The sequence below is a fragment of the Triturus cristatus genome, chromosome 9, assembly GCF_964204655.1.
Source record: "Triturus cristatus chromosome 9, aTriCri1.1, whole genome shotgun sequence".
In the NCBI taxonomy this organism is placed as follows: Eukaryota; Metazoa; Chordata; class Amphibia; order Caudata; family Salamandridae; genus Triturus; species Triturus cristatus.
In genome coordinates, this window is record NC_140592.1 from 1,239,334,411 (window position 1) to 1,239,361,312 (window position 26,902).

General features: G+C 44.6%; 1 protein-coding gene across 1 annotated transcript in view; it reads left to right on the forward strand.

The window, feature by feature from the left end:
- Nucleotides 1-5,650: 5,650 nt before the first annotated feature.
- The window catches only part of DPH6 (diphthamine biosynthesis 6), a 487,001-nt gene continuing 465,749 nt past the window's right edge, over nt 5,651-26,902 (forward strand). Inside the window, exons 1-2 of the mRNA XM_085627344.1 lie at nt 5,651-5,766; nt 11,837-11,928. Of these exons, the coding sequence (XP_085483470.1) occupies nt 5,744-5,766; nt 11,837-11,928 (115 nt within the window). The 5' untranslated portion in view covers nt 5,651-5,743. The remainder of the gene's footprint in view (nt 5,767-11,836; nt 11,929-26,902) is intronic.

A 26,902-nucleotide genomic window follows, 5' to 3' on the forward strand; every position in this document is an offset into this window, starting at 1 on the left:
ACAATGAACATTGTCTGCAGCAAACACAAATGCATGCAGTCTCCCCTTCCTTGCACAATACCCATCTAGAGAGTCTTTACAGGTTTAAATGTGGCATTATTTGTAAACGTGGGCCACTTTTTTAGCTGCCTGGTTTGCTATGGGGCGGGGGCACTTTTATTGTGGTCCCTTTGCCTTTTTTTGTCTGAGACCGACACAGATATCAAAGCCTATCAAAATGATTGTATCCGAAAGAAGCCTAATGTACGCTAGCGTGCTCACTACTTCTTAGCCACAAAGACAGGAGGCACATCTTTGCGATACCATGAAAGCATCACCTAGTTTCTAACTATTGCCCAGTTCCATAAATATCTCCCACCATCCCTCCCAAAGCCATCAATATTAACAACATACTCACTACTTTTCCTCCGAAATGTGTTCACTAACAGGTCGTAAATTGTTCGTCGACAAAAGTAACAAGAATCTGATGAATGAAATACACATTTTTTACTCTATGGCTTTACTCACTGCACAATCTCTAGACTACATGCAACAGTTTCTGTTCAGCAATCGAGTGAAGCATTTCTTGTACCTGCCCACTTCACCATTGAAAAGAAACACTTCACACGAAATCCATGTCAAATGCTAGACCTCACTGATGCTCGCTCTGAATGCGTCAACTGGTGAGAATGGCTTCAGACATTCTAAAATGCTGGGAGCCAGCTATGAACAGCATATCTTTAAACAGAAGCAATAGTTTTAGCCAAGCAATTAAAGGAAAAGTTAATCAAGCAAATAAAAAAAAGAGGACAGTTCTAACCGTGAGAAGACAATAATGCACAGGTAGAGACTGGGCTTGGGATTTTTCTGGTTCTACCTACAACTCTGTGCAATTCAAAACCAGCTGTTAACAAGTGAGAGCAGTGCAACCGAGGAAAATATAAAGCGGCATTGTAAGAAAGTGGCTCTGTATATAGTGCACCAAGGTAAGTAAGGGACAGTGTGTACAGAGTCCAACAGTCCCCAGAGGTTTGGCAGAGGCTAAAGTTAGATATAACCTTACTCTCTAAAGTGGTAGCTTGGTCGAGCAGTAAGGCAGCATCAGAGGACAGTGTAAAGCATTTGTTGTACACACTCAGTCAGCAAATGGTCTCACACACTCAAGAACTGAACTCTAGGCCAATTGTTTTGTATATAAAAATATATAGTTGTTTTATTTTAGAACCACGAGTAGGTATCAAAATAATTTCTCAGAATGAAATGCTCTAGTTGAATGCTTTCAATAAGCAATAGACTTTTAAATGCAATAGGTACAGTTGTTGCAATAGGCAACACAATTCAAACACAATTATAACATTGAGCTCAATGGGAGTTTTTAAGTAAATGCAATTTCAATTACTTTGCGTATGATTTTCTTACTCAGGGTTGGATCCTGGATTCAACCCTTTTGTCAACAGTTGAAAGACATTGTTATTGTTACACAGGCAATTTTTAAGGAATATTTGTATGTTTCAAAAATCAACACTTAGAGGAATTTCTGGCAAAAGCCAGGCAATGTTATCCTACGGAGGTAAATCAAGTTATCGGTAACGACAGTTGTAATTACTTTTCAGGGTCAGTGCTGGGCACCAAGATCCAGCACTGGGATCTCTCCTTATAACAGGTGAGTAATTTCGTTTTCTTTGATAAGCTGATTTTTAGTGAATATTTTAAAGTTTCAAAACTCAACACTTAGAAGAATTTCCAGGTGAAACCAGTCAATGTTACCCTATGGAGAAAATGTAGGTTATCGGCTTTCAGGTAAGTACTTGACTGGCAGAGTTAAGGTTCTGGGCATAGACTCAGGGGTCTTCCAGGGTCAGGTGGGTACAGTTGTTACACCCTCAGCGGCATAGGGGCAGCCAGGTGTAGAGAGAGTTAAGTCCAATGTTAGCCTACGGCGGGCAGGGGGCCTTTGGTTGGTGGCTGCTAGCAGGCAAGCCACACGGCTGTGGAAGCTGGGCTCCTAGTCACTTACACAGGGCAAGTGGGGAAGTAAGATAGGATAGGTGTTGCACTTCCAGGGGCATTTGGGCGGCTGGGTGCAGGGTGCTTTTGAGCCGTCGGGCGCTCAATGTATTTTAATGGAGAAGCTGCAAGATGAACAAAGGTTGCAAGCTCGGGGACGGAGATTCTTCAGGTGCGACCACCACTTCGAGAGGTAAGTTGGGAAGCTGTAGGTTAGGTAGGCACCCAGGAGCTGGGCACAGGGGCCCGCAGAGCGCCGGGTGCAGGGGTGTCTTTTCGCGTCGGGAAATCTTACCCTCTGCTGGTCGCGGTTGGAGGGGTCCCTGGTTCTGAGGCTGCAGGCGTTGTCAGGAGCGTCGAGGAGGGTCCTTGGGTGCTGGATTCTGGGTCACAGTCGCCGGGGGGGACGTCCTCGTGGTCTTTGTCCACTCAGGCACAGGCCGGGCTTGGCACGTGCAGAGTGTACAGGAGTCGCGGTTCTTGGCTGGCACCGGGGGTTGTTGCCTGTTTTAAGCAGAACCACTGCTCGTGGGAGACCCAGTCTTGGTAGATGAGCAAGGCAGTCAGGTCCTCCGGGGTTTTCGAGGTTGCTGACCACTGGAGACGCCGGGATTTAGCAGGTTCGAGGGTCGAGAGGCCTGTAGGGCTGGGGCCAAGTCAGTTGGGGTCGTCCTCTTGTAAGCAGCTGCACGGCAGGTCTTTTTTCTTCTTGTTCTTCTTTCTTGTTTCGGATTCGGGATCTGAGGAAGGAAGGTTCAGGAAGCCCCTAAATACAAAATTTAGGGGCGTTACAGGTAGGTAGAGGTCAGGGACTAATGGGTTCCTTCCCTGGGGTGGGTACACCCCCTAGCCTGCCACTCTCCAGTGGGAGGGGCGCAGGTGCCTAGCCCTGATTGGGTAGGGCTCCCCATCCTCAAGATGGCGAGAGCACGGAGTTGTCTTCACCTCGCCTCCCCCACCATAGGGGTGGGGTTGGCAGAGGCTGGCACACCCCCTTTCCTCACATAGGTTTTCCCAACTATCTTCCCGCCAGAGTGGGGGTCAGATCCGGTGGGGCCCAGTTGCTGAGTACAACAAGTGGCCTGGAGAAGCTCACAAAGGCGGCATGCCTTTGAAGCTCCCCCTGCCCATCCTGGGGGAGGAGACCTAGCACCTCGCCCAGGTGCATTGTTGCAGACCCACGAGAGCGGATGGCTCTCTACCCAGGGGTCCAGCAACACGTCTGCTGGGTGGCAGCCTAGGCAGCCTCTCAGGCAGGACGCTGGTTGTTGGTTAGGTTCAGGGGGCATGTCTAAGATGCCCTCTGTTGTGCATCTTACATTAAATCCCACACTGGCTTCAGTGTGGGTTTAATGTGCTGAGAAGTTTGGTACCAAACTTCTCAGTCTTCAGTGGTGTCATCATGGTGCTGTGGAGTTTGTGATGACGACCTCCCAGCACCATATACTCTTAATGGCAGCACTGTACTTACAGTGCCCAGGAATGGACCTGGGTACTGTAGGGGTACAGGGCTCATGCACCTATACCCACACCACTGGCATAGTGCACCCAGCTAGAGGGGTGGCTGATGTATGCCAGGGCAGTGTGTTTGTGGGCATGACACACAGGGATGTGTGCCATGTCGACTCCATGTTTTGTTCTGCACCAAGACACTCAGCCTGCACAGGCAGTGTGTTTGTGTCAGGGTACAGGGCCTCTATGGGTGGCACAATAATTGCTGCAGCCCTTAGGGGCCTTCTCTGGTCACAGTGCCCTGGGTACCTATGGTACCATTTACCAGGGGCTGACATGTGACCAGAGATGCCAATTGGATTTAGGCTTCAATGCAGTTTTAGGGAAGGAACACAGGCCCTGGGCACCTGATTGGCAGGAGCCCAGGGCACACTCAGTCAAAGTACATCAGTAATTCAGCAAAAAGTGGGGGCATACCATGCAAGAAAGATGGCAGTTTCTCACAGGCATAGCCATACAGGTGTTGAGCAGCACAGGCAGAAAGAAATCCCAGGCAGAATGAGAAGCGCGGACTGCGTGTCAGGACAATAAAGCCTTATTCTACCCAGGTAGACGTGCGCTGAATGTAGCAGAAAAGCATGTCATACCTTCAGTAGGAGAAACTCATTAAAGAAAATAGTGCTTACAGACTAAATAAGACGTACCGTGTAACAATAGATGTAAAAGGGCCAGTCCTCATGGGAACTTACAAATGAAGACAAGGTGGTACTAAGATGGGACTAACAATTCTATTAACAAATCAGAAGCCAGCATTTACGAAGGACAATGACACAAGCCAATGAAAATATAGGTGGAGAGTGGTGGGGGCTTCAAGTCTATTCTCGAAGACAGCATACCTCGCAGAGCAGCGCATGTGCTGCCCAGGGTCGACCTAAAAATTGGCTTCTGCAGCGTCATTACGCATACGTATGTATACATGCACGCGTAAAGGTCATCACGCTCATATCAGTTGTTTTCATTTTTTTCCTTGCATTTTCCAAGCAGTTCAATTTTGGAAATACATTTTTTTATTTTAAATAAAAGGACAGCCAGTGCCTTTTAAAGATGAAACATTGGCTTTGCCACTGCTTGTTTCCCCTGAATCGCCATTTTAGCTGTTTATAAATATTGTAATGTATGCAATTTATCAATTACAGAATGATGAAATGCCGCCTTTGAAACTGGAATCAGGCTAGGGTCCTGGCCTTGACTATACAGCATGTTATTTTAGGCAAATCACTGAATCTCCCGGTGCTTAAGAATGTGTAACATAATATGCTTATCATGCGCTAATGTCTGTGGGTGTAGTTAGCACTACATAAAACTGTAATAATAAAAAAAAAAGACTGAAGGCCAAGTATGTATATTAAATACATACATACTAACATGCTAACATGCCTGAAATTGTCTCTTCTTCAGTGAAAGTCTGAGGGAAAAATACAGTTTTTTTCTCCAAATCTCCCTTTTTCTTATATCAAAATGTTTGCATGTATGTTAAAAGAGTACTTGCGCACAGTTAAATCTAAAATCATGAGCGTTCAAAAGTCTAATTTTACGGATTGTTTATTTTTTATCTGCGTAAAAGAACGACTTCATTTGGGGCTGATCTGAGAGAGAGAAACATTTGTCAAATTCATCGGGAAAGTAGAGGGTTATTCAAAACATCACCAGAGAATAATCCGGCCTGCTGCACGTATCCCTAGGAGCCCGCGAGGAGGCGCAGTTCGAGTTTGAATGTATCCTAGAAACCTACAGAGGATAATCGTCGCCTCTATGGTTCTTAGTGACGGAACGCTTCCTGAAACAAAAGAAGGACAAGATGAAGCGCAAAGAAGCCTTATGTTCAAATTATGTGGCAGCCATTGAATGTGCAGAGAGTTGTGCATGTTCATTGATAGCAAATTGAAATGGAACATGAAGTTTATTGCTTTGAATCATTACAATAAATATGCGCATTATTCTTAATAAAAACATATTTAAAGTTGATATCGCTTTTTAAAAATAGTGTCAACTTTTTTATTTACTTATTTTACAAAACCTATGTTGGAATCTCCATTTTATTGCTAGCGTCCTAGGAGCTTGAATTTTGAATCAGAAAGCCCCTGTTAAAGTGAGCAGCTAGTGCCTAGCGCAGGGTGTATTTGAGCCTTTCTCTGTTTCCATGGCATGTATGCTTCACTGATCCAACCATCCGCTGGGAACTGCTCCTACACTTCCGGGTCCGTGAGTGCACGTGTGGGTGGAAAACAACAACAGCACAGCAGTCATGAGGGTAGTGGCTCTTATCAGGTAAGAGTCCTGGGAGACAGGGCACACTGGGGCCGGTCTGTGCTTTACGCGTGCCTGCTGAAGCCAGCATGTGCCCCAAGCAGTGCAATGTAGAAGCAAGCTAAAACCAGTCCATTCCATCACCTCCCCCTGTGCATGCGAGGTTTCATACATGCTGCTTAAAGGATGTACATGTTGCATGCAACCTTTGTGTACCTCTCGGTGCTGCAGTGCATGCTTTATCCTCCAACCAGTAAACGCAGAGTGTGTTGTATCCAGTGAACGCTGCAGCTTCTCAAGTGTCTATGCAGGGCATGAAAGCTATAGTTAAGTGATCAGCTGTCAACAGGCACAATAGTGTTCCCACCTGGCCGCAATTAATACCGGAATGACCAGTATGTAAACGTCCGTGCTATTACAATAATTAGGCAAATCGCCTAACACCGGTATTTTTTTTACATTTTGTAGTCCATACTCTAAACAGTAAATGTTCTGAGAAAACGCTATAAAAAGGTGTCCCACATCTGACCCAATGTAACCCCGACTGATAATTAAAATAAACAAAAACAGAACGTCCATGTTCAAAATGAATACAGACAATTTTGTGTAAACTTCAACGTAAGAACTGGGTCTGGTACTTTGCAGAATCTGAAAACGTGAGCATATGGCGGGTATTTATATCTTGGAAAGGTGGTAATCGTACTGACATAAGATGTTTGACCAGTCCTATCACACTGACCATGCTTGGAATTTTAGGCCACTACTTATTAAGCTTAAAGGGCAAACACAAGTCCCAGCATAGTCTGTGCCTTTGGATGAGGAACCAAGAATTGCTTAAATCACTGTTATGACATGGGGTGATTACTGCATGCTATAATAAAAGATTAAGAATACCCCAAAATCGTTATATCAGTGCTTGATGCGACTGGGTGTATAATGTCACTGTTGACAGCAGACAGCCAGACAATACTTTCTGCATACTGTGTATGCAGAATTCCCTAACTTAAGTGAAATCTTTAATTATTGCGTCAGGCACTAAGGGATTTCCAATACCAGCGCATGCTGATCTTACACTCCATGCCCAAACAGGACATGCTATAATAGGTGCATTCAACGCATGCTTCTCTCAGCAAATATGTTATGCAGCTCTCAAGATACATGCTGCATTTAGAAAACGATTGCAGCTAAAAAGTGCTGCTCCCAAGCAAGAAAGAGATCCACATTTGTCGCATTTTGTGCTTCATTGCTCAGGTTGTGATTCCTGTTGCAGACAGCTCATGAAATGCATGCTGCACCCAGATACTTGGATGCATGCTTTAAGTAATACATTCAGTGCCCTCTGAATGAACGAAAGGGTGCAGCGAGGCGGGCCAATGCATTCAGTGCATGAAAAAGGGGCTGTGTGCATTGGTCAATGCAGAAGGTAGGCAACATCATCATATTACCAATAGAGTTAAGGCATTCCATTCTCGAGCATATTGTATATGTTGCTATCAACAAGCATTATATGCAGTTGCCCGTCGAACTATCCACTTAGTTATTTCCCACCTATGAATTCGCTGATTAATGGGAAAAAGAACTGGTTCAACAACTTATGCCGAACCCCGTATCAAAAACTCATTTGACCAAAGCTGTTAATTTAACATGCTGATAGACATTCATAAGCTAATAAAGCTACTTGATGCTTGTGGTATAAAGGCCTCCACCAACCAAACTGAATGCTGTACAATAAGATACTTTCTTCATCATCAAAGCAATACTCGCTGCAAAAAATACTTTCCTTCCATTGACATCAATGCCTGATGTCCAGGGATCGGACTGGGAACAGAACCCGGCCCTGGCAAACTGCTCAGCCGCACCCCTCCCCCCCCCCCCCCACCCTCTGGGATGAGGGGGAGTGCAGCCGAGCAGTTTGCGCGGGCCAGTTTCGGCCGATTTTGTTACCGGGGGCCACGGTTGCCGACCTCCGGTAACAAAAACGGCCCCCCAGGGGCCTAAAACTGCCATCCACCCTAGCGGCCTACCAGGGAAACGCCCGGTACCCGCTATGGCTTTTCCGGCCCTGCTGATTTCACAGTTCTCCCGGCAAAGCCACCTCAGACTTCTTCCTCTCTTATCTGGTTAACTGTGTACTGCTAGATTGACTAATAGTAACGATTGTAGAACATAATCCCGCATGTGTTTACCACGCATGCCTTTACAATGCCAGCATTAGAACAAACGCGTTGTTACGAAGCGTTCATTTAGCACGCAAGTTGTTACATTGACTTCCCTTGGGGGTGGAGGGGGGGCGCTGGACCTTGGAATAATATCATTTACTATTTCAACTCCAGTCTGCGCAACAGTAGGGAAGGTGTTGCAGGCCTGGAAAAATCATAAAAATCTTACTAGACCTGCAGGTCTATTGGCTTAAATAATCTACTCGACCTATTTGTACTGCTCTTGAACCATAAACTGGTTTCAAATGATGTGATCTTGGGCGAATAATTTAATTCTTTGAGCTGCCATTTTCTACGTTATCACATATGAGAGCACCTTCAAATGTGTGAGTTCAGCATATCTGCTTTACAATAAACTCTTTTGTTTGATTTAATAGTCTAAATGTTTTATCCATATGTAATACAAATCTAGCCATATATAGGATACACATGACCCCTGATTTGTCTCTTAGTTCATTCACAGTATTTTCATTATGGCGGGGGCAGGAATGTTTCTCAAATCATGTATAAAAACTATCACTTTTAATAAATACAAAACTAAAGCATGAAGTGGTGGCACACTGTCATTTGTAATCAGCAGATTTTACATTGAAATGGCCAAAAACGTTCCCACTGACATGCGGATTTACTGATAAAACAATATAGTTTACAAACAATAATATTTGAAAATAGAGTTTCTGCAAATATGTGTCATTTGCACATCATCAATTAAAGTGTTCTGGTTAGTTTTGCTCCTATTTAACTCTTTGTTTGCATCACACTTCTTAATTACCAAAAATATGCTTTTGAAATTCCAGATATATTTTGAAATAGTTGTAATATTAATTTACAGGCAATTTATTTACATTTTATGTGTTGGAGAAAAATAACTGACATCTTCTGACGGCTCACTTGACACCCTCTAACTCTAGTGAGAGAGAGAAAAATAAAGCTAATTTTTCAAGCAGCAATTAGTTAAAAGTCAAACTGACATTTGACCTGTTTCCTTGAACACACAGCAAATGTGTCAAGATAAAAACAAGATTTAATGGCATCTTTATTGCTCATCAACTTTCTGAATGAACAAAACACCTGTTCCTTTCCAGCATAAGTTTACTTGCTAGATGGGGCTAGTTGGTGCTAAAAATAGCTCGACCTGATAAAATTTTACTCGCAATTGCGAGTGGGCAAGTAGATTTTTTGAGGCCTGAGTTGGACTTAAAATCCAACACCGCTCCACCAATGCGCGCCCTAAAGCAAGTTGTTGTATTAACTTGTGTGCTAAACGAATGCGTGGTAATGATGCATTCGTTCTAGTGCCGGTGTTGTATAGGCACAGGGTGATTCTGGCTTCGTAATAAAGGCTGTTTCCCATACTAACACCTGTTATATACACCACCTAATAAACAAGAAGTTTAGTGTGAAGCACTACTTAATAGCAAGTTATTTTTGTTTTTAGGTCGAGCCTAGCAGCAGCGCGCATGCACTGCTTGCTCTTGTGAGGCATGCTGTATTAGGGTATGCACTATCCGCCCCGCCCACTCTCCACCCATATTTGTCATTGGGTTTGTGTCATTGTCCTTCTTAAATGGTGGCTTCTTATTCATAAATGGGCTTGTTAGTCCTGCCTTGTCTCCATTTGTTGCCACCCATAACGACTGGACCTTTTACTTGGCTGGCTACACGGCCTGCTTTATCTAGGGGGTGTTACAACAAACAAATGATGGACGGAATGCTGACAATGCAGACATTCTCCCCCAGTCAAGAGATCTGGGTTAAATCCATCGTTCTTTTGCCCACTACGCCACCCCAGTTCAGACATGGCCATATGCAAATCAGTCTTGACCCTGTGCCTCATGGGAACAGTCCAGCCCGAACTGCCAAGCCATGTCTTCCCTGGACCGGAATCAAGCATCCTAGGACCGGTTTCTGGCTATCAGCCGTCATCAGCCAGGATAGCTTGACTCCAGTGGTGTACTGGGGTGAATGTATGACATTGTTCTGCATTCTGTCCATCAATTGTTGTTTTTGCATTTGTCACCCCGAGTGGGAAGGGTATGCTCAGACGTGAGTCCCTTGCTCTCCATGCCACTGGAATCAAGCTATCCTGGCTGATGAGGGCTGAAAGCCCGAAACCGGTCCTAGGATGCTTGTTTCCAGTCCAGGGAGGACCTGGCTTGGCAGTTCGGGCTGGACTGTTCCCATGGGGCACAGGGTCAAGACTGATTTGCATATGGCTGGGTTCAAACTGGAATGGCATGGTGAGCAAAAAAACGATGGATTTAGGCCCAGATCTCTGTACTGGGGTGAATGTATGACATTGTTCTGCATTCTGTCCATCAATTGTTGTTTTTGCATTTGTCACCCCGAGTGGGAAGGGTATGCTCAGACGTGAGTCCCTTGCTCTCCATGCCACTGGAATCAAGCTATCCTGGCTGATGAGGGCTGAAAGCCCGAAACCGGTCCTAGGATGCTTGTTTCCAGTCCAGGGAGGACCTGGCTTGGCAGTTCGGGCTGGACTGTTCCCATGGGGCACAGGGTCAAGACTGATTTGCATATGGCTGGGTTCAAACTGGAATGGCATGGTGAGCAAAAAAACGATGGATTTAGGCCCAGATCTCTGTACTGGGGTGAATGTATGACATTGTTCTGCATTCTGTCCATCAATTGTTGTTTTTGCATTTATCTAGGGGGTGAGCACTATTTTTGTTATTGGCACTGATGGGGACAATGGCAGCTGCTTTTTTGGTATTTGCATAATGAGCGCGGCACCCATTTTAGGGACACCGCAATCATTTTAAATTAAAATTTTATTTAACTTTCAAGTTCAGTGCGGCGTCCACTTCGGGATCACCACGCTCTGTTTAATAATTTTTTTTTTTACTGTCATAGTGAGCGCGGTGCTCGCTTCAGGGACAGCGCACTTTGTTTATTTTGATTTTTTTTACTATAGAACTGAGCGCGGCACCCGCTTCAAGGACACCGCGCTCAGTGTTAAAGTAGAAAACAAAAAAAGAAACTGAGCGCGGTGTCCTTGAAGTGGCACCGTGCTCAGTTTAAACTTAAACAACCATTTGCAATGCAATAGGTTTCGCATTTACTTAAGTTTAAGCTATTTCCATTGTAAATTACAAAGCGTCTTATTTATGTTTTTAAAAACAAAACAAAAATAATAGGCTTTGTCATTTACAATGCCAATAGCTTAAACTTGCGTAAATGCGAGGCGTATTGCATTGCAAATGCTTGTTTTTAATAGTTGATAAATCCTGCTTGTCAAGTTTGCACTGCATTGGTCAATAGTCATCTGTCGGTGACCTTGGGAACACATTCAGTACTGGTTTATCACCTCAAAGACTGACGTTTCATTGTGTTTGAACCCTGGTTATCAAACACACACTCTATGAACCTCTGCATATAGAGGGATTGCTTTGAGCTGAGATCAAAACCGTGCCTGGCATGTAACCCTCATTTTCTTCCAGGGTGCAGCAGGCACTGATTGCACCATGCACTACCTTTTGGCAGCTTTACTTACCACAAGTTATATTCCGGGAAATAAATGGGAAACTGCATAACTAACCAGAACGTTCCAGAAATCTACTGTGACCAATTTTGTTTTGCATTGTCTTCCCTGTAATCAGAATAAAAACGCAGTTGGCCAGCTGGCTGTAGTTGAGGAAACTTGATTTTCAGTAGAAGAATTTGCACTTTTATGAATTTAAGACGTCGTTGAAGGGAAGATCTGTTCTCTTTTTAACAAAAATATTTGAGTATTATCATTTGAATGCTTTGCTTTTCTTGAAGGCAGGCTGCAGGCTCAGGTATTTTGCAGCTTGTCTAAGAGTTATTTATCACAACATCTGTGGCATCATCGTTTGTCTTACTCTCTCTTCTAGTGGTGGCAAGGACAGTACTTACAACATGATGCAGTGCGTCGCCGCTGGCCATCAAATTGTTGCGTTGGCCAACCTGAGGCCAGCTGATGAAGGTGAGCGACAACGAGTATTTTCACGGCCTATCCAATCGTTTAGTTCTTTGTGTGACGAGATTGAGGGTAGTGGGCGATAGGCATCTCTGGATAACATATGATAGCGCGCACTCAGATTCCATGTTTTTTCTTGTCGAAGCGCTAGTGGTTTTAGTTACGGCTTGTATTAACAGACAGTAACAGAAATACTCACATCGGTGCCTCTACCAATTTCCGGACTGCAGTAGCTGTTGTGTTCTTCGAGGCTGGCTCACTCTCTAACTGTCAATTCCGACAATTCAAGCTGAATATGTACTTTGGAAAATTGTCAACGTTTTCCAGTTATTATAACAAAGTATTTTGCCCCCATGCAGTTGGCTTCTGCAGTCATGACCTCTCTTAAAAAGAGGGTCTCTGATCCTAAGGACAAGCGGCGCTAGATCTCTTTCCTGCCCTTGCATCACCGACCTTATTTGTCGGGTTACTGATTGTCTCTTTGAGTTTATTTGTGTTGGAATGCTCATTGAATTATTTCTGTTCTTTAACGTGAGCTGGTCTTAAGTGTCTTCTAGCGCTTTTCTAGTTTCTCCAGTCAGATTGTGCTCATTAGTGCCAAGGTGCCCGGTATGGTGTCTCCAGCACTCCTAAATAATAGTGCCTTTGTGAAGACAGCTGGAGTGTATAGTGCCCTGTGTACCTGCCTCTGGTACCTTCTTCTATGTCACAGCTAGTGATTACAGGTGCCCCTCATTCTCTTGAGAAAGTGGTCAAAAGTTTTTGAAACTGAGGTGCATTACAGAAGTTTCTCTGCTCAGCTTACAATAATCTGACATTCTCTCCTATGAGAGCCACTGTGAAAACGAGTACTTTGTAAAAGTGATTATAAAACAGCATGGCTGATGCAAATCAGAATTCTAATAAATGTTATATCATTACATGGACACGCTTGACTCATACTTAAAACAGGCACAAAGCATCAGCACTAACCCTTTGACGAAACAACAGTCCAAGAACACTCTAACCCAATCTCTCCGTTCCTTCCAACACATTTGACACAATTAATTTATGGACCTGATCAAAGCAAGCAGGCCTGCCGGCAGCCCTTCTGTCATGGGTCCACCGCAAACCTTCAAGACAATTCTTCTAACAACCTCTGCTGCCATTGGAGAAGTGTGGCTCAATGATTAGAGCGGCAGACCCTGATGCAGAGGTCTAGCCCGGGACCAGGGTTCAATTCCCCGCCTCGGTGGGTCTTGGGCTCAAAAATTCCACGGACCTGATAATTCTCGCCTCGGTGTCATTCCAATCATGGAGTCCCACTCTGCAACTCTGGGCAATAGCTTGCTTAATCTCCACAACGGCCCCCACAACGCTAATGATGCCTGGCCTCCACCTTGGGGGTGCCCACGAGTGGACGCCTCACAGGGAAAGCCAGGATGGGTTCCACAGCGGTATTCGTACAAGCGCCTTGAGACCCTTGCGGGTGAGTAGTGCGCTATACAAGTATCAATTTACATTTATCAATTTACATTTACATTGCTGTAAGGAGAATCATCAACAACTCCTTAACTACCGGAATATTTCCAGAAGAACTCAAAAAGTCATTCATACGCCCTTTACTAAAGAAAACAAACTTGGACCCGCTGAACCCTGACAACTACAGACCGATTACAAATGGACCTTTCCTGGGCAAACTAATAGAAAAAGCAGCTTTCGCCCAAATGTCACAATTCATTGAAGAGAATGTCATACTTTCATACTTCCAAACTAAACACAGTATCTACCCTCCTTGTCATCTGGTATGACCATTTGGGATTTCCACTCAGGGTCTTGGCTACCATCTCCCTTGTTCTGTCCAAACTCAATTACACCAATAGCCTCTTAACAATCATGAAAAGACTACAACGGATTCAGAACTCGGCTGCCAGACTACTCTCACATATAAAACGGCAAGACCACATCTCCCCTGCCTTCAAAGCCCTGCATTGATTACCGGTTAGCAGAAGATCCACGTCGAACGGCTTTGTATCACCCACAAAGTGATACATGGAACAGGACTGCTCTTCATCAGGAATAAAATCAGTAAACACATTAAACAAAGGAACCTCTGCTCTAGAGTAGCACTGTGCCTCAAAATCCCAAAATACAAGAAAAAAACCTATGGGTGGCACATCGTTCTCTGTTCAAGCAGCCAAACTATGGAACTCTTTACCCCCCAACATAAGAGCCACGGATAACCACCTTATCTTCAGAAAACTACTCAAGAATTGGCTCTTCTCCATAACCACCATACGAAAGCAGAAATATACAGCATATCTCCCTGTATATAAGTATTTATTTGTACTATAGATATGTACTGATATATGTGGATTGCTTTGTATAAACGTGCAGAATAAGTATGGTTTTTAAAAAAAATATACAGATATTCACTAGTTCTGATTAACAAATGTACATATTAGTGATAGTTACTGTTTTGTTTTGTTTAGTGATTGTTTTTAACATGTATATAAGTGATTGCCTAAATAAGTCAATCTTTTATCATAATTATTTATCTACAATTGCTTCACTACTGATTTACAAATATATATATATTTATATATTTAATTAATTTAAAATACAATAACACTTTAAAGCCGGAGTTTATTTAACGCATCTTTAATCTACATATAATACCTTCCTTTACGCATCTATATTCCTTCCATGTACTTATAGATCTATACATTTATTACTTTTCTTCTAATTCAGCATATCCAATGCACTACCTTATTTCTCACCCTATACCTCTATCAATATATCCTCTACCTCCATTCTCTCATTCATTCCCCATACCTCAACTATGATCCCCAAAATAACACTTTCTAGACTCTTCCCTATTTTACCCCTCCTATCATTATCTCATACCTCTTTTACTATTCTGATCCCCAAAACAAGCCTTTCTAAACCCTTCCCTCTGACTCTTCCCCCTCCACCTATCTTTTACTCATCCCAAGCCTCCCCCTACTGCTATGAGCTCCAAAACAAATTTAAAAAAAAGAAAAATATATATAAATCCTTCCTGCTTCTATCCCTCTACTATCCTTTTCAATCCAAATTACAGACTAACATGTCCGCCACTCAAATAATTTTTCACTATACTAATTCACCACTAATCTTTTATGGGTTCCGGAGTAGCGTACTATTTGTCAAAAAAGCGCTTCACCACCTCATCAGGGGTAGTAAGTGCTGTATAAATGCAAACCTTTTTTCTCTCTTCTATCCCTTCACTACCCTTCTCAATCCAAATAACTGACTAACATATCCTCCACTCAAATTACTTTCCTATTTCATTATACTAATTTACCACTAATCCTTTAGGGTTCCGAAGTAGCATGCTACTCACCAATAAAGCGCCTCAACACCCCATCAAGGGTAGCAAGTGCTATGTAAATGTAAACCTTTTTTCCTCTTCTATCCCTCCACTATCCTTCTCAATCTAAATAACTGACTAACATGTCCACCGCTCAAATCACTTTCATATTTCACTATACTAATTGACCACTAATTCTTTATGGGTTCTGGAGTAGTGTGCTACTCGCCAAAAAGAGCGCTTTGATTCCTCGTCAGGGGTAGTAAGTGCTCTATAAATGCAATTACAATACATCTAATTCGTACACAACCCTGGTGGCGGTTACCTGTATTTCTAACAGCCATTGCCTATGTCTGCATTGGTCTGTACTTTTGTCTCCACCCTTTGTTTCCATTGCCCTCTGGGACCAGAGTCCCAGTTCACTCTAGTGTGTGCTTCCAAGATCTAAATGCAATTGTCGCCGTGGCACATTAGTTCCAGATTTAGGGTTCCTTTTAATTCCGGTGTTCCCAGAGTCCCTTGTTGCCAGCGCCAGCCTTCATGTCGTTACCAATTGACGGAGAGCTCAGCTAGTATTTTTCCTTTTGGCTGCTTTGTCAAATCATAACAAAAATTATAAAAAGCACAACAAACATGTATACAGAGTATCACGGCAACATTTGTTGCTACCCTTACAGATAACAACCGTAAAAGGTATTCACTTGGTTCAGAACACAGCTTTCCGAGTAAAAACCGCAAGTTCCACTACTGATAGCTACAGTCCCTTGTAACACTTTTCTTCGATGAGCAAATACTGTCAAATACAAATGTAAATGTTGGAAGTAACATCAAAGAAGCTAGGGTTACAATTAAAACTCCTGCCTACAAAGAGTGCATAGCTTAAGAATGTGTGCGATGCCTAGAGCACCAGAAGAAGTAACAGGTACTGGTAAACCACAGTTGATTCATACAGGAAATATTTAATCCCTAAGGAGATCTTAACAGACCTACACCTTTTGATGTTATATTAACACCACTTGTGTAGGACACTTCCACCACCTGGATGGTTTCCAGGTCTTGGAATCCTTTAAAGCTGTGGATTGCTCTTTGATAAGATTCAAGGTAATCTATGATTGTGTTTGGTTCGATGGACTCTCTTTTGTAAAAGAATAAGTGCTGGCGCCCAAAGTTATGCCTAAAAGCCTGCCACCGGTGTGTAGAATGGCCGGGTGGCTGCTTGTCTGGATTCCACCTCATTCTTCTTTCGTCCAGTACCATCCACCGCTTGCCCTTTTAATTAGGTTTTGGACGTTCTTTTTCACCTCTGCTTTCTCCCCATTGCCACGGGTTTTCCATCTTTCTCTTCCTCTTTCTTTCCCCCATTTGTGGGGTTCTTTCCTCTCTTCTTATTGGTCAAAGTCTGATGATGAAAAATAAATGCCGGCCTCCAAAAAAGAGTGCCGGTGGACACACCAGCTCAAATTAAGCACTGATCTGCCTAATGTATTGTGCAAGGTGGATTTTCTTGCATAGCGTGCTGAATAATATGTGATTGCTCCTGTCCGGGTTCTTTCTAATCTTGTGTGGTACATGTGTGTGCTGAAGGACCTCAAATTAATTTCTTTCCCCTGGGATGCTGGTTGTCCATTGCTAGCCCCAAGGAGGCCGTTCTGTAGCGATGGATAAGCAGCCTACGGTAGAGCTTTGAGGTGATCTTCTGTTTGAGATTGTGTAAGGGAACTTATTCTGAATGGGTTTGATATGTAGGTTTAAAAGTTGAAATGGATGTGCTTCCTAGAGGGATTGGCCAACTATATAGGTTTAGTGCCATATAGTGCTCATTGTGGTGCCAAGTGTTTCCAATACGTACTGTTAGTGCAGGGTCAAGTATTTGTATCGCTGGTTGTGATTTGCTTTGTGAGAGATCCATCTTTTCTGCGGGACTCCCTGTTTCAGAGTTTGAAATTCTGCTGATATCTAAGATCATAACAGTGTCATGTGGCTCCCATGAGCATCGTCTTCCCTATTTTAGCATGGGCGTGTTGCTGACTATCCGCTGCTTTGCACACGTTACTACACACGTTTATTTTGCTTGTGCCACACTAAAACTTTCACATAGAACCTTCTGTTGTTTATTGCACTTTGCTCGTTCCTGGGATTTAGTCTGAACCTTGTGAACAAGGTCGAACAACAATGCCCCTTGTTATTCTGTTTAGGTGAGGCTGTAGCACCTAGACAAAACATTCAGGTGCATCTGTTGTTTGGGAACACGGTCTTTGGTCATATGAGTGTACACGGATAGGTGACAGACACTTGGAGAGGGACCGTTCCAGGGAGAAGAGCATGACAGCACCTGTGATGTAGATCTACCATCTATAGACTGAGGTACGGGGTCTGCTGATAACACCCAGAGATCTTCTAATATATAATCATCTTGCTTCTATCCAAGGGGAGGGAGGCTAGGCTCGTTGGTCATTCATTATGACCGCTCCTTTTGTGATTTACGGACTATTTGCTATGCTGATTGTACTTGTGTTAGGCATTTTTCTACTGGTTGTGGCACGTATACTACATGCTAGAACACGTTAGTTAAAATAAATATTTTAGACTTGTTCATGTCCCTGTCAGATCCTATAGTGGATGAGCACAAGAGAGTGAGCGAAAGGGTGTGTCTTGCCACCCCGATTCCTGAGAGAGTCAGGAGTGTTGTCTTCTGCGGTGTCCAATCACTTGTTCCTCTGTGAGTGAGTTGGACGGCAAGTGAGACACTATAGCTAGTCGGTCCCGGGCTCATGGGTACTAAGGTGTTAGGATAACTCAGTCCCTGCCTACTTAGGTCCCATAATCCCAAGCATAGTTCTGTGATTTTGCAGAATCCCTGCAACATGGATGTTCTGCTTAGAGGGATTAGCCAAATATATAGGTTTAGTGCCATAATTGTGCTCTTTGTGGTGCCTAGTGTCTCCAATACGTACTGTTAGTGCAGGGTAATGCATTTGTATCACTGGCTGTGATTTACTTTGTGAGAGCTCCATCTTTTCTGAGGGGCTCCCTGTTTCAGAGTTTGAGATTCTGCTGATGTCTAAGATCATAAGAGCATTGGTCTGTCCCGAAATGACCGCAGCCATGAAAACTCAAGTTAGCTCCGATGAGTTCAGATTTAGTTCACCTTAAAACCTTCAAGGCAATCATTTTTTTTCTCACAATTACCATGCTTTGTTGCCCATGCTGTTGCAGGACCCAAGTTGCACTATTCCCTCGTGCAGGTCTTCCAGAAGGTTCATGGAACAGGCACGGATTGTAAGTACATCTCGAGGAAGTGCTTATCTGACGCTGGTGCTTAGAATCTGTGATGGTTGCTTCTTTGGTCTGTCCTTTTACATTCCGAAGCCACTGAGTGTCACTGGGGACCTGCTGGTTTTGAAACTGAGGTTCTTAGCATTCGTTAATCATTCACTCACATTCTTGAACTACAGAAAATGCGAGACTGTAACATTTTTGATTATTTTCTGTGTAGTTGAAAAATCATAGCCCTACACAAATGTGATGGATTTGGGAATCTATTCGACAAGTAATGTGCCCCAGGCAACATAAAATGGATAACAGATCGTAGCAATCAATAAAAATATTGCTTCACAAACCACAGTTCTTCTGGTGTGTGCCCTGGGCTTGTTTACGCCCACTAAGAGCAATAGGGCATTTGCCAGGGACCTTGACCCTCTTGGCCAAGCGAGTGGTCACATATGCCTTGAAGTTGACTCCCCCGCTTCCGTGTCTTGGTTCGCTCGATGGAGGTGTGGTTGACGGCTTTACACTCGGAGGAAATGTGGGGACTTCAGACACAGCTTTACGTATTTGCCAGCTTCATGTTGTTACATAAAATCAGCATTAAAAAATACTTGCAAATATGCGTATGTAGAGGACCTTTGGACCAACCCCTTCACCCACTGGTCTCTTAGGTCGTCATTCTCCTTTTGCTCCCTCCCACCAAAGCACAAAACGTAGGGCAGAAGACCATGAAGTGGACCAGCCCACTTCAGCCAATGGCTGCTTGCTCTACGAATGGCGACATTTTACTTGATTGCACGTGCATATACACCTAAAAATAACAATTGACGGGCCCTTGGGCCAGTGCTTTGTATTGTTAATTTATTTTAATTCTTTGTTGTTTATTATTTTTAAACAACCTTTTTCTTATGCCAATAAAAATCATGTAATCATAAATGTGCCTTGTAACTAAAAAGGGGTACTGCAGCTATTCTGAGTAGAAAACATTCATATTATTCAATTGCAAGTATGTGTGATGCTTAATTGTTTTTAATTTACATTTTTTATTAAAAACTTACAGCCACCATGTTTAGGTGGCAGCATGTTTTCTATTTTGTTTTCGATTTTGTGTGGCTTGCACCTGCAATAAAAATTATAAACCAATAAACCATCACACCAGCTTGCCAGGGCCAGTCCTATTGTCTTTGCCAATGCTTGTTTTCTACAGAATAAGCAAAAGGCCATCTGAAGTTGAGTTCAGTCTTGAAGATTTATACCTGTCCATATTAGCTAACTTTACAGTGCCAAGAAGCATCCAGACTTACCGTGCCCTGTACGCTTTTTAAATATACGCATATACATACATACGTAGCAGGATACACTATCGAATTGGATTATTTCTTATGATAACTGCATGCTGGAGGGCAGTAAGCCTTTAGTTTCAGTATTTTCTAGGTTAGAGACATAAACCTTAATTCTTGAGTTGCTCATTTGGGAGATACATTTCAAGCATTCCAATTTCCGGTCGACAGTGCGCCAGATAATGCAAATGTGGCAGCTGATTCCGTTTTGCGCCTGTCAGTGCAGAGGCAGGATGGAAATGCTGATGACAGGCAGAAGAGGGTAGCTTTGGCGGATAATGTTGAGGTGAGCATTCCTTATTTGGTAGTCGTGGTGGCGACGTGCTGAAAGAAGGGCAGGAGAAAGCTCGTTAAAAGGATAAAAGTCTGACGATGATAATCCAGTGCGATTATCCAAGGATCGCCCATGGAAAGATGTTTTAATGGAGAATTTCCGGCTTGGAGGAAGATGGCAGCGGAATAGGGAATATTTGTGGGACAGAGCGATCATGCGCCCCCTTCAGTTTCAAGAGTTAGCTGGATTGATCTGTTACCTATGGACCATCCAGGCTTTAGATGTGTTACAGATATAATACTGCACGTGCTGTGAATTGACAGGAGGACTGTGGCAATCCATGATTTGAAATTGTCCTCCCTGTTAATTGTAAACATGCCATAGTTATGGGCGATTGGTTTTTGAAGTGGACAAGCTAGCGTTTTGTTGTCAAGCGAATGAGTGTGTCTGACTTGTTGAGCGCTATCCTACCGGGAGAGCAATGAAGCGCTTTACTAGAGTTTTAATAAAAGCAGTGCTAGGCCAGTGATGCCGGGGGAGTTGGTGGAGGAGGGGATGAAGCGGGGTAGCCCTTTAGGGAGGTCGAGTCCCCGGGAGTTACACTGTGATCACGTTTTACTTTAAGAAGTGGGTCTTATGCTCTTGTCTGAACTGGAGGAGGGGTGGACCATGGGATGTAGAGTGGGATGGGGATCCAGACCTTTCGGGGGTGTCAGAATGCGCTGATCTGAATTCCGGATCCAATGGAAGCGATGAACAGTTCCCCACTGGACGGTATCCACGGCCAGGCATTCACAGTAGGATAATGATAGTCAATAGGCGACAAGGGTAAAGGGGAATAGAACAAGAGCGGAAACAGAGACACTGGATATCACCTCTCTGACTCTTCACTCTAGTGGGTGTGATCATTTACACGGGTCATTGCAGTTCATCTAAACACAAGATAATACCTTTATTATCCTGCCTCACTGAATACTCATGCATGTTTACTGATGTAAACACTTTATATAATGTATGAGGAACCTCCAGAATATCTCTTAAACTTGGGCTCTCTGGGATATTGGCGAACTGAGGTTATTTCTTGAACTGAAACATAAAACATTCAATGAGATTCATATCTTGTGTTTCAATAATAACCTCTCTTTCTCTAGTAAACATAACTGCAGGGCCGGACTGATAATGCAGGGCACCGGGCAATCCCCCGGTAGGCTGGATGGGTTGGGGGCCGGTTTTGAGACAGGGGGCCGGTTTTGAGACGGGCCGATTTGGACCCTGTCCCTGACCGTGACCGTCCGACCGACCTGAGTAGTCTGACACACAATCAGACTAGTACTCCGCCTCATCTCTGCTCCCTCCGCTCAAGGCAACAAACATTCAAGTACAAGTATGCTGCTGGTGCTACACGCACCGTCCGTGTCCGTGACCCAATTGTATTTTAATAAAAGAAATCCACCTGGCTGCACCTACGTGCAGCGCGCAGATTTCTCTTGCCGCCCTGAGTCTGCGCGCCGCGGTTTTACAGTTCACCCTTAGCAGGGGTGGGTCTGGTGATGATGATCATGCGCATTGGGGCTCGCGCAATAAAAATGTTTATTGCGCGAGCTCCAATGCGCATGATCATCATTACAAAAAGTGCGCGTGACTGGGTGAGGCGAGGTCGAAGAGGAGGCAGTCATCTCATGAATGATCTCAGAGGCTAGAAAGACGACGCTGAGGAGAGCCCCCCCATAATTTAATTATATCTAGACCCCCTGTCTGCCGCCCGCAGGTGAGTCCAGGCGTTTGCATACAAATATGCAATCCCTCATTATGGCACTGCCTCAGGGGCCGGCCAGGCCGGAATTAAAAAGAAAAGGTTAGGCCCCGGCCCGGTTCCGCAGCCAGCGCAGTGGATTTGTGACTGTGAGCAGGGCGGAGACGAGCGAAGTGGTGGCTGCCAGTCTGACCTGGCATTCGGTGGCAACGCAGTGCTACGTGGATAAGAAATAGTGCTATGAAGACAGGGTATCCCTTAAGAAGAACATTAACAATGGAGACCAAATCTTCACGAACTCTCATTCTGCTCATGATATAATGTTTACAGTCCGCAATATATGCCATGTTCTTTATGTCCCGTCTAGTACCAAAGGCAGTTCTGCCAGACTCAATCTTGCTAGGATTGTCAGTTTAGTGGCCATTATGACTACCATCACCAGGGCTTTAATTGGTCTGCGTCCCGTTGGTGCTCAGCCCAGTTTTAAAAAGCAGGCACTGAGACGGGTCCATATCGGGCCCTCGGCATGAAGAAAATCTGGCCTCAGTAGTCGTCCCTGGTCTGTTGTAAACTCAAAGAGATTGCTTTGTTAGGTCTACTGCCCCGATCAGCAGCTAATTGGAAGGTATGATCACATGATGATGATCAGAAAAGTGCATGGCCACGGAATCCGCAGGGGGCAAGAAGGGTGGGCATGGTGGACAGACCTCAAGTGATAAAGCTGCCGCTTGGGCTTCTGCCGCCCAGTATTAGCAGCTTCTGGATATTTTACAAGCCCAAAATAAGTTTTAAAAGGACATACTTTCCAAGGGTTTCACTTAAAGTTCCTAATGGATCACTATCATTCTACATAGAATTCTTGTCCATCAAGAGAAAGGACGCGCCAAATATAGGCACATTTTCAGATGATGAGACTGAAGAAGAGGGCTTAAAACGGAGAATACATCAATCTTTTAAATTCCTTCCTTCTCCATGGTACTGGGAATCAGTGTTCACTGCAACCATGTTAAGTTGTGTAAAGTTGATTTTTGTTTTATTTCTCGTTTATGCTCTAACGTCCTGCTTAACTGACTGTCAGCACACATGCATAAACATTCCTAGCCTATCACACTCTGCTCTCTTGCTCTAACTGAACCCTGATCACTGGGTATTTATTTATTGTCATTGCTGCTTGTCTCTCGTCGATTTTTTTAAGTACTTCATCCAGTATTACTGTTTTCTTACTTTTCTCTGACTGCCGAGGCTTTAAGGAAAACCTGTAGGACATCTACTGGGAATCATATTTCTGCATAGTATTGTCAAATGGAAAGGGAAGATTTCTGCTTCCTTTGCTGATAAATAAAAGTAACCCAAACAATCTGTTAGGCGTTTGCATGTATAATGTGTGCTGTTATGTAAAGTACTGTGACACCCTACACTCATATGAGTAGCACAATACAACAAATGGAATGGATAGGAGAGAGGGGCAACGGAGAGATGAGGGGCACTAGTGGAGGGTGGCAGTGAGGGAATCCCAGGAAGAGGTCATGGGGTGGGGGGAGCTACAGAGAGATGAAGGGTGTGGGTGGCAGTGAGGGAGTCAGAGGAGGAGGTCACGGGGTGGGGGGGGGAACTACAGAGAGATGAAGGGCACTAGTGGAGGGTGGCAGTGAGGGAAGCCGAGGAGGATGTCATGGGGCAGGGGGAACTACAGAGAGATGAGGGGCACTAGTGGAGGGTGGCAGTGAGGGAATCTGAGGAGGAGGTGGGTCACGGGCTGGAGGGGAACTACAGAGAGATATGGGGCACTGGTGGAGGGTGGCTGTTAGGGAATCCGAGGAGGAGGTCACGGGGTGGGGGGGAAACTACAGAGAGATGAGGGGTGCTGGTGGAGGGAGCAGTGAGGGAATCCAAGGAGGAGGTCACAGGTTGGAGGGGAAACTACAGAGAGATGAGGGGCACTTGTGGAGGGTGGCAGTGAGGAAATCCGAGGAGGAGGTCATGGGGTGGCGGGGAACTACAGACAGATGAGGGGCGCTGGTGGAGGGAGCAGTGAGGGAATCTGAGGAGGAGGTCATGGGGTGGGGGGCTACAGAGAAATGAGGGGCACTAGTGGAGTTTGACAGTAAGGGAAGCTGAGGAGGAGGTCATGGGGTGGGCGGGAACTACAGAGAGATGAGGGGCGCTGGTGGAGGGTGGCAGTGAGGGAATCTGATGAGGGGGTCATGGGGTGGGGGGAACTAAGGAGCGATGAGGGGCACTGGTGGAGGGTGGTAGTTGGGAAGTCTGAGGAGGAGGCCATGAGAGGGAGTGGCTATGGAGAGATGAAGAGCACGGTTGGAGGGTGGTTGGTAACTTATCTACAGAGAAAGAGGTCCAAAAAGAGATCAAAAAGACTTTTGCACCAGCACTAAAGCTGGCCCTGTCATGGCCTTTCTGTTTTTGTTTATTTAATTAACAGTCATGTGATTAGGACAACTGTAGAGCATACTTTAACATGCATGCTGATTACATTTACTGCTATATTCAATGTTTCAAGTTTGAAGGTGATTTTACTTTTGTTTTTTACTGGGAATAATGAAAATGGAACTGAATGGTGGCTGATATGGGGCTGGGTCCCAAGGTCAGCTGTGAGATAAGGTGTGATGGAGAAGGGTGGTAGAAAAGTGGATAATCAAGTCTAAGGGAGAGCGCTGCACAGTCATGGGTCAGGTGGAGGTAGTAATGAAGAGGGTTTCTCCCTGAAGGCTCGCACAGAGGAAACCCGGGTAGAGTCCCTTGCTAGATACTCCCACCTTAGAAACCTCCTCTTCCCATCAAAGGGACATTACATGGAAGAAAAGCACTTTTTGAGAGTGATAACATTTAGAAAGAGACTTGGAAAAGAGTGAGTTTTACTGTACCTTGTAAGACTAAGGAGAGATAAAAGGAGGGCCCAGAAGCAGGCCTTGTTAAATATATAAGCGATAAATCGGGCCAGCAGTGACCCACCCGAATGTACCTATAGCCCACCCAAAAAAAAAATCCTGGAGCCGGGCCTGCTACCTACACCCCCCCTTTTGCAGGCAACCCTTTGGTTCCTCCTTCCACTGGCGGAGTCCACTGCTGCTGGAGCGAGGTGGTGGTGGGTGGGTGGCTGACTGCCTGCCTGGCCTGCTTGTGCCAGCCTGTGCCTGCGAGAGTCTGGCTATGCTAGTGCAGCAATGTGGATACGTGTGACTGTGCTCCCTTTGGTGGCGCTGTTGTGCTGCTTGACTCTTGGGGGGCTCTAACTGGGGCGAAGGTTGGGGTCAGCAAGTCTGCTTAAAATATATATTTTCAGCAAAAGACCCAACTTGGAGCTTGTGCTGAAAAATATACTTGAAGCAGACAACAGGGCTTTCTAGAGTTGTTTTTTTTTTTTTAAAGTTTTTCTTACACGACTGAGTCCTTTTGTTTTGTTTTCCACTGGCCACTGCCTGGTGTTGCCACTGGGCTCTGGCACTTGCGCCGCTTAGGCTAACGTGGGGGGCCTTTTTTTGCTCATGTTCAGGACAAAGGCTGTGTCCTGAACATGAAAGTGAAGTCTGTTTTTTGGGACGGAGTCCAACCATGTGGATTACCGAGTTTAACAGAACATACTGCCAACAGGTGACAGTCAGCCTGGTCAGCGCCGCGTTCAATCCTTACATCAGGGTGGTTGTTGTTGTTGTAGTGTAGTCCGCATTTTTTCCTGAATTAGGTTAGATGTTTCAATTCGGTGTCAAATTATTGTGTGGTGCACATGGATTTTTCTTGTATCTAGATGTGATTGTGATTGTGCAGTCAGTATTCACGCTAAATAACCGATGTAGTGTGCTGAGAGACAGCGCATCTTAACCGGCTGCTAGCACGGTGCCTGATTTTGTATTCGCTGTAGGAAGTGTGCTTCGTATTCAAGGCACACAGTGACAAGATGATGAGCTGCGCACAATATTTACATGCCTTTACTTATCTCAGTAATTTCAGCATCGCATCGACAATATCGGCGAGTGACCTCAACATAGAAGAGGGCATTGCATTGAAACACAGACATAGGCAAGTCAAAGGTGGCAGCTGCTTTTCTTTAAAGATGGTGTTTATTTTAGGGCTACACACTTGCAGCAACATTCTCCTCTCGCTACCATTATGGGGATACATTACATAAAAATAGTACTAGACAAATCACATCTCTCTGGAGAGCAGCATTTTATTAAAGCACTCCAAAGTGTGCCCCTCGTGCACGTTCTTATTAATAAAGTTTTCACCAACTAATGCGAACAGAATTTGAAGCTAGCCTACAAGAAGTGTCTTATGGGCTCCAGGATCATTCGCGATTCTGATATAGGATTGTAATTTAACATCTTATGGTGCAGGTTATAGAGTAAAGGGCTTAGCGCTGCTACCATCTTCTTCAATGTAACTTTTGACCTCTAATGGGCCTTTGTACCCTTGTATCAGTTCCATCTGTTGAAGGTCGCCCTCGGTGCGTTCCCTATGCGCTGGCTCAGTTGCTTCATGAATCGTGACCTATATTTTGTAATTTTCCGGATTTCAGGCCGGATTTCACAAGAAAGGAGTTTGCGCTGGTAAAATGCGCACTTGCGCGTTCAGTGCTAGTGTCTCTTTTGAAAGTCGCCTCCTGCTGCTAGGGCCTGCTCTTTTGCTGTGTGAGGAAACCGAAACGGCCCCAATCAGTTCTGCTTGGCTAGCGAGTTAGCACTTGCCAGCCATGTGCCAAACAACACTGACCCTGGCGCACATAAACAGACACACACTCAGGGAGGCGGTGACGTGCTGGTGGGTGCAGTGAGGGAGGTTTGGGGGGGGGGGGCAGGGCGTGACTATACCAGCAAGTTAAAGCCGAAATTGGTTGCTTCAGTGTTGAAGGGGAGGAAAGAAGTAATACCTTTCCAGGAAAGGTATTACTTCTTTGTCATGATGAAACCAATTGCTATTGGACACTTCTCCAAGTAGCCGGGATCGCGCACTTCTATACGGTGCAGCTTTTTATGCGGTTGTACATTCTGAAGCAGCGT